General features: G+C 46.0%; 1 protein-coding gene across 2 annotated transcripts in view; it reads right to left on the bottom strand.

Moving 5' to 3' along the window:
- WDR76 (WD repeat domain 76) overlaps positions 1–13,937 on the bottom strand; it is a 64,023-nt gene that overhangs the window by 26,693 nt on the left and 23,393 nt on the right. For both annotated transcript variants that reach the window (XM_082253004.1, XM_082253005.1), the window contains exons 5-9: positions 13,731–13,820; positions 11,565–11,620; positions 10,392–10,503; positions 9,084–9,191; positions 2,233–2,279 (exon numbers count right to left, since the gene is read on the bottom strand). In XM_082253004.1, coding sequence (XP_082109130.1) covers positions 2,233–2,279; positions 9,084–9,191; positions 10,392–10,503; positions 11,565–11,620; positions 13,731–13,820 — 413 coding nt within the window. The remainder of the gene's footprint in view (positions 1–2,232; positions 2,280–9,083; positions 9,192–10,391; positions 10,504–11,564; positions 11,621–13,730; positions 13,821–13,937) is intronic.

The raw sequence follows: 13,937 nt of genomic DNA, 5'->3' as shown, positions 1-13,937 counted from the left end.
CTCCAGGGGTAGTGGGGGGGGGGGGGGGGCAGCAGCTACTTACCACACCAGGAACAGGGTGGGGGCACCACTTCGGACAGGACACCGCTCCGTCGTAATGTGGGTGCTGTCAACCAGGAGGAAACGCTGCGACTCAGGCTAAAGTCAGTTCTTATGCGTCCTCGCGCAAGACGTTTAACTCGCAGGCCAGCCTCCGTCCAGTGGTGCTATGTCGCGGCCGACCTAGTGTGGAACTGCGGTCTGCATGCGCTCGCTGGCTGGACTGGGGGGACCCTAAGGATCTATATTATCCAGTTCCTCGCCCAGTCCGGCACTTCATTGTAGCTCTCACAGGAACAAAATAAAAAGAGGAAAATTTTTTTTTTTTTTTTTTAAATTACATTTAAAAAGAAATAATTGCCAGGACCAGGATCCCAGCAAGGAACTAGGTCCTTACTCCTGACTAGGCAGAAAAAACAGAGTGCCTATAGCTGAGATTGGGAGTGTACCCCCTGGGTCTGCCCATAGGCATAGTCAAGCTTTTTCCTGCCTAGTGTCCTACTCCTGTAGGGGGCAGTATAAACCAATGGTTAAGACGAATCAGGAGCTGTATCCATCAATGAACGAAAGAAAAATAAAATTTCTTCATCAGTTTAGGGCAATATGTATTCTGCTACACATTTTTAGTAAAAAAAAAAAAAAAAAGCATATATTGATTGGTTTGCACAAAAGTTATAGAGTCTGCAAACTATGGGATATTTTTATGGCATTTTTAATTTATTTTTTTACTAGTAATGGCAGCGATCAGCGATTTTTTTAGCGGGACTGTGACATTGCAGCAAGCAAATCGGACACCTGTCACTTGTTTGGGAACCAGTGACATTATTACAGTGATCAGTGCTAAAAATATGCACTGTTAGTGTACTAACACTGGCAGGGAAGGGGTTAACATCAGGGGCGATCAAAGGGTTAACTGTGTGCCTAGCCGATGCTTGCTAACGGCGAGGGGGGATGCTCTGAATGGATGAAGACAGAGATCGGTGTTCCTGCTTAGCACAATATCTCTTTTTTCTCCCCTATCAGAACAGCGATCTGCCTTGCTTACGCCGTTTTGCCTCTCCCAGGAACGATCGCGGGTGGCCGGCGGACCGTTTTGCCGTTCTGCCTCTTCCAGGAACGATCGCGGGTGGCTGGCGGAGATCGGTGTTCCTGCTTAGCACAAGATCTCTATCTTCTCCCCTGTCAGAACAGCAATCTGCCTTGTTTACGCCATTTTGCCGTTCTGCCTCTCCCAACGATCGCAGGTGACCAGCGGACATCGGGTTCGCCGGACCAGCTGATTGGCATCCCGTGTCCAATCAGTGTGCGATCAAGCCTCCGGCAGTGCATGTGCCCCCAGCTTCTACTGCACTAAATTAAATACAGGTATGTAGTTTCGCACAATAGAGCCGACCTGCCGAAGTATGAGTGTGGTAGGCGCTCCGCAAGTGACTAATGTCAAAAAACTTTTTTTTTTTAAGAATAGTGATAATATGAAGCCAATTATTCTCACATAGTTGTGTGGCTATTTTTTAAATCATAATGATAAACAGAAATCCCTCAAATGGCTCTGATCAAAATTTTCCATTCCCTGGAATGTTTGGCCTTGGTACAGACACACAAGGTGACAATGCCAATAGAAAGGTTAATTTCCCACATCTGTGGCTTTTTATATTGCAAATAGGGTCGGTTTATAAATAGTCAGAGATTGTAAGCTCCCACATGGATGCACTGAGCAGGCTAGATACTGAGCCATTGTACAGGATAAAACGAACTGTTAAAAGAGCTGCATAACAAGGTAATGGAACTTTAAAAAGATGGAAAAGATGCAGCTTAGTGGGTCCTTGGATGTTGTGGCTGTATTTGTTTTACTTTCCCATAACATTCCCCCCCCCCCTTTATTTTAACCTGACTACCCTGCCATTAAATTGCTTCCTGTCCTGGGGTGACAACCTTACTGTGAAGAGTGGTCACCCTAGGGAAGAGTACAGGAATTTATGAGCTCACATTATTTCTGGCTGCATGAACAGATTTTTTTTGTGCACTTCTCTGCAGATTTACCTGACCAAAAAGGGGCAAATAAGAAAAATGCATTTTTAAGTATTTACACTTTAAAAGCAATGAAAAAAAAATGCATTCCTGCAAATGGTACCAATACATTTTAAAGTGACTGTTCAGAAAAAGCCAGCTGAGATGTTCAACTCCTGTGCTTACCTCTTTAGGTCCTTTACAGCCTTATTTACTGGGGTTTTAATAGTCTCCTGTGTTAAGGAAAAAAAAAAAAAAGGAAAAAGTTACTCAACCACTTTAATACCGGGCACTTTCACCCCCTTCCTGCCCAGGGAAATTTTCATTTTTCAGCGCTGCCACATTTTGAATGACAATTGCGTGGTTATGCAACATTGTACCCATACCAATTTTTTTATAATTTTTTCCACACAAATAGAGTTTCTTTTGCTTGTATTTAAAAACCACTGGGGTACTCATTATTTTGGTAAAAGAAAAAAACAAAAAGACCAAAAATTTCGGGAGGAACACTTTTTTTTTGTTTTTCATTTCAGGTATTATAAAATTTTGCAAACCTTTCTTCAGAAGTTTATGCCAAACTGTATTCTGCTCAATTTCTTTGGTGAAAATAATCCAAAATTAGTGTTTAATATGTAGTCTGCAGGAGAGTCCACAAACTATGGGATAGAGATCTATATATATATATAAAAATTAATATATCAATCCTGTTGTACTGACGGCTGATCTCATTTCTTGAGGCCCGAAAAACACCAGAACAGCACAAATACCCCCAAAAGACCCTTTTTTTTAAAAAAAAGTAGACAGTTCAAGGTATTAAGTAAAAGGCATGGCAAGTTTTTTTTTTTAAGTTGTAATTTCTCACAATTTTTTGGAAAATTATATTAAAAAAAAAAAAAAAATATAGGAATTTTTGACTTGCTGTAAAATCCATTTCTCAGATGTTAACCACTTAAGCCCCGGAGGATTTGGCTGCTAAAGGACCAGGGGTTTTTTTGCGATTTTTTACTGCGTGACTTTAACGGACAATTGCGCGGTCGTGCGACGCTGTACCTAAACGAATTTGACGTCCTTTTTTTCCCACAAACAGAGCTTTCTTTTGGTGGTATGTGATCACCTGTGCGATTTTTTGATCACGCGCTATAAACAAAAAAAGAGCGTAAATTTTGCAAAAATAACAATATTTTTCACATTTTTTTATATGAAATTCCCCAAAAAAAAAGTAAAAATCAAAATTTTTTAACATTTTTCGGCCAATTTGTTTTATGCTACCTATGTTTGGTAAAAAAAAAAAAAAAAAAAACGCAAAAAGCGTATTTTGATTGGTTTGCGCAAAAGTTATCGCGTTTACTAACAAAGGGAGAGATTTTTGCCATTTTTGGTGTTTTTTTTTTAACGCGTAATGGCGGCGATCTGCGATTTTTTTTTGCGGGACTGCGACATTGCGGCGGACAGATCGGACCCTTGACTGACATTTTTGACACTTTTGGGGGTACCAGTGACATTACTGCAGTAATCAGTGCTATACATATGCACTGTTACTGCAAAAATGACACTGGCAGGGAAGGGGTTAACTTTATTGGACAGGGAGGGGTTAAGTGTGTCCTAGGGGCGTGATTCTAACTGTGCAGGGACATTCCTATTGGTGTAAAAGCAAAGATCAACCGTTCTACATAGTATAACGGACAGATCTTCACTTTTACACAGGGAGAACGGACAGGCAGCTTGTTTACACAAGCTGCTCTGTCTTTCTCCCTTCACAGGAGCGATCGCAGTGTGACCGGCGGACATCGAGTCCGCCGGTCACACGCACTGACTTGTCTGTGAACGAGCCGCGGCGGGCGCGCGCCCGCCCGCGATAGGCTCGCAAGTCAGTGACAGGCGAGTGACGTACCGATACGTCACTCTGCCTGGCCGGGGCTGACCGCCGCAGTATATAGTCGTGCGGCGGTCGGCAACCGGTTAATTAATGGACACGGCTCCTGATCTTCTCAACCATTGGGTTATACTGTCCCCTACAGGAGTAGGACACTAGGCAGAAAAAAAAAGTCTTGTTACGCTTATGGGCAGTCTCAGGGGGTATACTCCTCTCTGCTATAGGTATTCAGTTTTGTTACAAGCAGTGTCAGAAGAATTACAACTCCACAGAGGGGTGGGTGCTGTGTCCGTCAATGAATAGCAGAGAAATGGATTTTAAGGTAATTTAAAAATCCCATTTTTTCTTTCGTTCGTTCATTGACGGACACAGCTCCTGATCTTCATAACCATTGGGATGTCCCAAAGCATTGTCAAACATGAGGGATGGGAACAGCAAGAAATTCCCAAGGCAAAACTATAGCCAACCAGGTAAACAGGTGCTCAACCAAAACAACTGGAGCTCAACTGAAAAACACAATACACCCTCAAAGAGGACCAGGCCCTCTAAACAGCAGCCTGCAAAACCTTGCGGACAAAGGAAGCATCCACAGATGCCGACACATCCACTTTTTAGAAGTTTGTGAAAGTGTGCATCGATGACCAGGTGGCCGCCTCGCAAACCTGCATCACCGACGCCTGATGATGAAAAGGCCCAGGAGGCACTGAGCGCCCGAGTGGAGTGCGCCTTGACAGGGAAAGGAGGAAATGGATCCTGGATAGAATAGACCCGAACCACGGTCTATCTGATCCATCTGGAAATGGACGCAGGGGGAAGAGGACAACCCTTTCAGGAGGTCCATCCGCGAGCACAAATAGTGAGTCCGATTTCCTCAGTAGCTGCCAGGTACATCCTAATCGCTCGGACCACATCCAAGGCATGCTAATCAATTTCCTTCGGATGTTTTGGCCTGGGACACAGGGAAGGCAACACAATGTCTTCATTCAAATGAAAATCAGAGACAACCTTTGGAAGAAATGACAGACAGGGTCGAAGAACCACCTTCTCTCTGTGAACCACCAAGTAAGATGAACAACAGGATAACACCGCCAATTCGGACACCCTACGAGCAGAGGTGATAGCCAGCAAAAAGGCCATCTACTGGGACAGTGTAAGCAGGGGAATCTCCCGAAGATTCTCAAAAGGGAGGTTTCTGGAGGACAGAGCACCAAATTGAGGTCCCAAGGCAGTAACCGAGACTGCACTGGAGGAGCCAAGTGGCGAACTCCCTTAAGAAAACTATGCCTCAAGGAGTATGTGGCCAAGAGCCGTTGAAAGAAGAAGACCGCTAAGGCCGACACCTTGCTCTTGATAGTACTCAAGGCCAGTTTCTGCTAAACCCCCCATTGAAAGAAGCTCAAGATCCAAGCCACTGAAAAGGAACAAGGATGAACCCCAAGAGAGACTCACACCACGCAATGTACATCTTCCATGTACGATGGTAGAACTTCCTAGAAGTAGATTTTCTCGCTTTTAAAAGCGTTGGAATCACCACCTCAGACAAACCTATCAATCAACACCTGGCATTCAACAGCCAAGCTGTTAAAGTCAGCGACTGTAAAACAGGCTGGAGGACTGGTCCTTGCGACAGCAGATCCTCCCTGAGAGGTAGCTACCAAGGACCATCGGGTGATCAGCCCCACAGATCAGCGTACCAAGCCCGGCGAGGCCAGTCCAGGGCAACTAAGATGACCGGAATCCCTTCTGCCTCAATCCTGCGTAGAAGTCTTGGTAGAAGCATGAGAGGAGGGAAGGTGTAAATCAGATGATACTGACCCCCCAGGGCCAACTGTGGCATCCACCAGAGGATCCCATGACCGAGCCACAAACCTTTGCACCTTTCTGTTGAGCCTAAACGCCAACAGATCCACCTCGGGAATGCCCCACTGGAGATACAACTGATAAAACACCCCCGGATGAAGGGACCACTCCCCCTGATCGAACACCTGCCGACTGAGGTAATCCACCTGCCAGTTTTTCACCCCTGGAATGTGTACGGCGGAGAAGGCTGGAACTAACCGTTTTACCCACCTTAGAATGCCCGCTACCTCCTGAGACACCAGGACACTTCTTGTGCCCCCCTGGTGATTGACATGAGCCACCACCATTCGAATGGACTCCATTTTGAACTTCTGTACCCGCACAAAGCAGTTCAGTGCCTTAAGGTCCCGGATTGGACGCACCTTGCCCTCCCTCCTGGGAACTAAACAGGTTTGAGTAAAAACCCTGAAAACGTTCCTTTTCGGAACAAGGACAACCACCCCTTGAAGTAACAGGTCTTGTACCACCCCAAACAGACCCTGTAAGCGGTCTGGAGACAGGCGCAAATTGGAAATGAACCTTGCCGGGGGCTGGACCATATGACTTTGTGGACCCATTTGTCTTGTATAAGGGAAGTCCTCGAGTCTGGAAACCAGTGAAGACATCACCTCACCTCCGATACGGCTGTGGGCGCACCTTCATGCTGAAGGAGCCTTGTCCGCAGGTCTGGATGAGTCCACTCTCGACTTGCCAGACCAAGTTCGCTTGGATCCACCAGAGGAGGCCCTGAACAGCTTTGATCCCTTGTTAGTCACCCATGAGGGACGAAAAACTTCTTATAAGCCGAGAAAGATGGCCCACGTCTACAATGAGGGTCCTTGCCATTAGTAGCCTGTGGAAGGTACTCTTCTCCCTTGGGAGACCTTTAATGATGTCATCCAGGGTAGCTCCAAACAGGCGAACTCCTTGAAAAGGAAGATAGGTCAAGGCCTTCTTAAATGCTGGTCTGCGGACCAGACTTCTAAGCCAAAAAGATGCCTAAGGACCACTGCTGAAACAGAGAGCCTAGCGACTAGGGGAGCAGCATCTAAAAAGGAGGCGTCACAGATGAACTGCAGCCCCTGGACCAACTGGTCCCCCAGTTGAGCAAAGATAGGGAGGAGCTGCTCCCCCTCCAGGTCACGGCGTAAAAGCTTAGCCCACTCGGCTAGAGTTTGCGACACCAGTGCAATGGTAAATACCGGCCTCAGTGCCGAACCAGCCAGGGTGTACATATTGCGGGCCGCAGCCTCCGCCTTCCTGTCAGCCGGGTTCTTTAAGGGCCAGGGACTCTTCAACCGGAATCATTATTGCTTTGTTCAGTCTGGACCCACAAGGGTACTGCATAGCAAATCGCTTAGAGACCACAAGGGGAAGTGTTTTGGCCATTCCCACGCTTTAGTGATAATTCTGTCGAAATAGGCGGGGAAAGGAAACGCCTTTGCCGCTCTGGATGGCTTGAGAGTGCCAAAGGGAACCTGCACCTCCGTTACAGCTTCAGCTGCGTCCTCCATTTTTAAGGTCTCACACACAGATACAATCAGTGCATCCACCAGCGCCTTTTCGTGCGCAGTTGCAGAAGTGGAGGAATCATCCTCAATATCTGAGAACTCGGGGCGCGTGGTCGCAGATCCAGCAGAGTGACCCACCTCCGCGATGGCCGAATCAGATTCAAGATCTGAGGAGACACACGAGGCAGAGGAAGCCAGGGGGCCCTTTTTTGCTAGCCCGTCGCCCAAAAACCACCTCCAACCGGGACACCAGGACCACCGTCAGTGCATGAGGATGGTTGGGACCCGGAGAGCCCGCAGCCTCAGAGGGCATCAAGTGGGCAAATGTGCTCCAAAGACTCCATGAGTCAATAGGGGGACCCCACAAGAAAAGGTGTAAAAAAACACTGCTCTGACAGCACCACTCCATCAACAGTAACAGAGCACCTAATCGATCCTCAGCAGAGAGGGAGAGGACCCCACCAGAAACAGGCACCTGCAGCCACTAGGATAATCTGCACTCCACGTGCGGCAATCAGGAATTGAAAGGATCCAATGAGTCAGCACCAGGGAATGAGGAGGGGTGCCCACCGCAAATATCACCGTCCAAAGGGCTCCATTGTCATGGCCGCCACCATTTTCAATGGCAAAGCACCACAAAATGGCACCATGATTCTTCCAGGGACCCAAGAGGGATCCCTAGGCCTCAGGAAAACAGGACAGGCGGGGGGAGCCCCCTCCAGATACAACCCTCCCCCCCTACCCCCACAGCCAATAGCCCTTTCGCCGGCACTGCACCCCCCCTCCCCCATAGCCAGCACAGTACCCTGCCCCCACCATAGGTGGTGGACCAGCCCAGCCCCAGCAAGGGAGGGGGAGTGATATGGCCCACAGAGACCACCAGACCGATGAGGAGGTGCCTAATGGGAAGGAGGGTAACCCTGGGGTCCGACCGTCCCATGGAGGGGCCCACTACTACCCCAAAACCCTCCCTATACCTATAGCAGAGAGAGGGAGTATACCCCCTGGGATTGCCCATAGGCATAGCCAGACGTTTTTTCTGCCTAGTGTCCTACTCCTGTAGGGGGCAGTATAAGCCAATGGTTAAGAAGATCAGGAACTGTGTCCATCAATGAACGAAAGAGAATTTTGTTTTTCTTTTTTAAACATACGGTCACCAGTGCAGTACAGCGTCATCATGTAATGGGTGTGGAGGTGATTGATCAGAGACATTGACTGGTGACAGTATGGGGGGGGGGGGGGGGGAAGGAAGTTGTTTTTATACAATTTAACACACTGAGATCCACAGTAAACACTGTACTACTCTAGGGGAGTAATCAAGTTTTTTTTAATTTACGATATCTTATACCAGAGAATTTGGTATAAGCAACCCTTTTTACTGAATAAAACTGATTTATTCAGGGTTTACTATTGTGATTAGCTGTGATTGGCCACAGCTAATCACATTTTACAGAGGAGTTGTGATTGGCTCTGTCTGTACCATGTGATAGCTGTGACCAATCACAGCTAGCAACACAGCCGTACACAATGAATGGCATGAAAGGAAGCCATCCACATGGTTTACAATTGTCATGTGATCTGTGATTGGTCACAGCGGTCACATGGTATCAGCAGCAGGGTCGGTATAGTGATCTGTCGTGGACACAGCCGGTGACAGACTGCGCCTGCAGCATATGCCGTCCACCCGGAATGATAAAAGTATCGCCCGGCTGTCATTTTGCAATAAGCTGGGTGGGAAGTGGTTAAATAATTTCGACATTTATTTAACAGATTAGGAAAAAGATAAGCAAAGTAAAAACTTCCTAATACCAGACCTGGCTAATCGAAGTCCACATTCTCATGAATTGGTCCAATGCCTTATCGTCATCCTGTTGGTTCTTTGGAATCATCTCAATGGGACCTGGAGGTTTCATAAGCCACACCTTGTATAACAAAAACACGGAACTTGTCAAAAATACAAGATATGCCAATTTAAAAAAATATATAAAACCTTCCCACACATTTGGAGTGACAATTTCGATGATAAAATCCCATTTAAAGTGTCTGTATCCCTTTCCATATACCCAGTGAAGTGACTGACCTCCGGTGATACACAGATTAAACAAATCCTCCCACTTAGGGTGTACCGGTTTATCTGCAGTCTTCATTTCTTAACATCCCAGCTAAGTGCAGAATTTATACAGCTTGTCTGAGCTTCCAGAAAGCGGGGAACATGAAGCGGAAGTTATACTGTGCAGAGCTCAGCGAGAGCTGATCGAGGGAAGGGACACCCCCCTTTCCACAGCACCAAAGCTGAGGCTGTCAATCACAGGCCGTGTGCTGGAGATCCTACCCTGTCACTGATTTTCTCTTGGTGTCAGGAAACTTGTCAGAAGTGATTCATGCTGATAGCAGAGGAAGGAGGCAGCAGACAGAAATGACACTTCGTACTCTGAATTGAGACAAATACACACTATAGAGAGCACGTGTCAAACACAAAGCCCGTGGGCCGAATCCGGCCAACCAGGCTACTTCATGTGGCCCTTGCACGTAGTGGAACTCTGTTCTGCCTCCTCCGGCAGTCGTTCTCTGCTATTCGCTTGCCACTGTCACTTTTAATCACAGAAGTCTTCTGTGTTTACAGGGACAGCTTTCTGCTCAGAGGAATTCACAGATCTCTGGCATCCCTGCACTCAGGTGCAGTGTGGGATGGAGCATCAGCCAGTGAAAGAGAGCTGAACCCCGCACAGTGTACACAGTGCAACCCCCCCCCCCCCCCCCCCCAAGACCTGCACAATGTACACAGTGCAACCCCCCCCCCCCCCCCCCCCCCCCCCCCCAACAAGGGAAATTCTTCTCAGTCTGTATTTACTTTCACTTCACTTCCTATACTGAAGATGCAACATGAACAGAAATCTCCTCAACAAGCCAGCCACCAATATTCTGACCGGCTTTGACCCTTCCCTACTCAAACCAACAGCAGTAGCTTTTTTTTTTTGTTGCCCAACTGCAATACTAATTTCCAGAGATATTCTTCCTCTTACATTACTAATTGCCAGAGTTATTCTTCCTCTTACATTACTAATTGCCAGAGTTATTCTTCCTCTTACATTACTAATTGCCAGAGTTATTCTTCCTCTTACATTCTCTTCCACGGCTGGAGATTCCTCTTCCAGTTTAACTTGGGAAGGAGTTACGTTCTGCAGCCGCATTGAACGGCGTACAACTGTATTCTTTGTATTCTGAGGCTTCTCTCTAAAGAAAACAAAAAACAGTGATACAAAATGTTACACATATTATATAAAGTGCAAAATATCAAAATTACTTTAAGGCCCCTTTCACACGGGCGATCCGATCCGCCTGTCAGTTTTTCAGGCGGACCCGATCGGATGCTCCATGCATTCCTATGGGGCTGCGGGTGTCCGTGAAATCCGGACGGATGGAAACCCGATTTTCCATCCGTCTGGAGGATCGGATCGGATGAGAATGGACAGGCGATCCGTTCTCATCCGATCTCCCCATAGAGGACAGCGGGGGGGGTCTGACAGCTCGGCACACAGAGCCGTCATCCGTCTGCTCCGCGGAACGATCCCCTGCTGAGCAGAACGGACTACATCGGGAGGTGCCTGTGTGAAAGGGGCCTAATGGAGATGTACAGGGAAAGCTGGTTTAGCTGTGTATCTCCTATGGATCACAGGAGGGAAGTTAGTTTTGCACTCCTGTGACCCATTTTCAGCAGAGAGCGGTCTGAAGTCCGCTCTCTGCTGACGTCACAGATATCGGTGGAGGCGACATGTCATCACGATCACGAGTCGGGATCAGCAAGGTGCCAGGACTGGTACCCGGCTCAGCCTCTCAGCGAGCCCCTGACAGCCTGAGTCAGCCGCTCCCCGCCCCATCGCTCCAGTGAGCAGAGTAGAGAGCTGCTGACTGACAGTCAGCAGCTCTCTGCTCGGGGAGTTGTCAGAACCGACCAATGGGCATTGTTCGTTCGCACGGTTCTCAGCGCAGAGGTGCTGGGAGGACAGATGCAGCATCCATCTAGGCAAGTATAACTGGGCAATAACCCCGAACCCCATACTTCTCTAAGGGAATGGATGAGCGGAAATTGGTTTGACTTCCTCACAAAAGGAGGAACACTGGCATGTAATGAACTTAGAGTTTGTGAAATCATAGATATGCGAGTGAATGTTCAAAAATTAGAATGCATTCTGCCTTTTCCACAGGTTACAATTGACTAGAATATAAAAAGTCAAATCCGCAACTACAGTTTAGTACATGCCGCTGGATTAAACCTTTATATATGAATAGATTACCTTTTGAGAACAAGGCTCTGTCTCTTCTTTTTAGGAGGATGAAGACTTGCTGCAGACTTTAGGAATAAACAAAAAAAAATATATAAGACATCAATCTGAATTACATTTTCCTTTTTTCTTTCCAAAGACCATTCTTTATTTGTAGTGTGCATAGAGACACATCCCCCGAAGTGCCTTATACTAAGAAATATTAGCAACCCCGGTACTAGGAATATTGGAGGTCAGAGAATAAAAAGGAGACATATAAAATGTAGATCAACATAAGAACAAAATAATACGGGATGTAATTTAGTGAAAGGTAAATAGGGATACAAGACCAGCTGCCATCTGGGATGAACAGAGAACAGGATAGGCTAGCATATTCGCAGCTTAGGTTCCGTTTTCTAAAGGACATCGCACTGAACTGATTTGACCACTTCAGCTCCGGGAGATCCCCCCCCCCCCCCCCTTTCATGACCAGGCCATTTTATTTGCTATTCAGCACAGTGCTTGAGAGCCGGTTCACATTTGTGCGGCTGCGGCGTTCGCATGTAATGTCGGAGAGCACTGCTCCTTCATTACATGCGATCGGCTGTGCGGTGCGAGTTTAGCCATACACTTTGTATGGCTAAATTCGCATCGCACCCGGAGCAAACACACACAGGACCCTTTTTTGCAGCCGCATCAGGATCGGATCGCACAGCGGTTCACACTTGTGCGATCCGATCCTGTGCGAACTGCAAGATCGCACTGCGATATGCGATCAAACTGGGGGTGTCGTTAAGATTACATTGACACCCCCAGCGCATCGCATATGGCAGTGTGAACTGCCGGGGGTGCGTTTGCGATGCGGGAACAGGCTGCGAATTCGCAGCCTTCCCGCATCGCACAAGTGTGAACCGGGGCTTAGTGGTAATTGCGCGGATGTGCAACACTGTACTCAACCAAAATTTACATCATTTTTTTCACACAAGTGGAGCTTTCTTTTGTTGGTATTTGATCACCAGTGCCTTTTTTATATATAAAATGAAAAAAACAAACAAACAAAAAATCAAGGTCTTCATAAAGTTAGTGCCGGTTCACACTAGGGAGACCTGTGAGGCGACCTGGTCGCCTCACAGGTCGCCGCAGGTCGCCTCCCATAGGGAAGCTGCGGACCCGTTCTAATAGGAGCGACACAAGTCGCTCCGACCTAGAAAAAGGGTCCGGAGCTTCTTTGGGGCGACCCGGAGGCGACCGCCATAGACTTCAATGTTATGAAGTAGCTTCGCTGCAATGTGAACCGGCGCTTAGGCCAATGTGTATTCTGTTTTTAGAAAAAAATAAAAAAAAACAATAAGTGTATATTGATTGGTTTGCATGATTATAACGTCTACAATCTATATATATATATATATATATATATATATATATATATATATATATATATATATATATATATATATATATATATATATATATATATAAATACATCTATGGTATCTATATCTAGGAGATAGATATATATCTATCTATCTCTATGAGATATGAGATATATATATATCTCTCTATCTATCTATCTATGGTATATGCAACTGTGGCCTTCCAGATGTTGCAGAACTACAAGTTCCATGAGGCATAGCAAGACTGACAGCCACAAGCATAACACCCAGAGGCATGATGGGAATAGTAGTTTTGCAACAGCTGGAGGGCCACAGTTTGCATATCCCTGGTATATATACTGGAATTTTTTTTTTTATACTACCAATGATGGTAATCAGTGACTGATAATGGGACTGCGGTGATAGTACGGCGGATGATCTGACACAAACTAATTTTCCTGTTCATATCACATGATCATCACAAGATATGATCATGTGATGATCATATCACATGATCATGGGTTATCACACAACATGGGGGGGTGGGGGGGGGGGCACTGTCACCACCAGTGACACTAATTTTCCTGTTCATATCACATGGTCATGGGTTATCACACAACATGGGTTATTTTATATGGCTTCAATGCTCTACAAAAGGAGATGCATGTTTAGGGAGACACATTTAAACAGTTGCAAAAAAAAAAAAAAAAAAAAAAAGGATCTAGATCTTTTGAAATTCCTATCACCATAACAGAGAACAGTATGAACATGTAATGGAGTGTGCCATAATAGCCATAATAAAAGGGCATATTCAAACACAACTAACCTCCAACAGTTTTATGGACTTGAGGAATTTTGCATTCGCCTTTATATTTTTCAGTCTTTCACGCTCATATGCAGAGAGTTCCATCTGCTCCTGAAAAAAAAAAAAAAAAAAAACATTGTGAAACTAAATGTAAATTTTAGACAGAGATATATATATATATATATATATATATATATATATATATATATATATATATATATATATATA

The sequence above is a fragment of the Pelophylax lessonae genome (genome assembly GCF_965119305.1).
Source record: "Pelophylax lessonae genome assembly, chromosome: 4".
Classification (NCBI taxonomy): domain Eukaryota; kingdom Metazoa; phylum Chordata; class Amphibia; order Anura; family Ranidae; genus Pelophylax; species Pelophylax lessonae.
The sequence above is the reverse complement of the archived record's forward strand: the minus strand, read 5'-3'. Positions and strand labels throughout refer to the sequence as shown.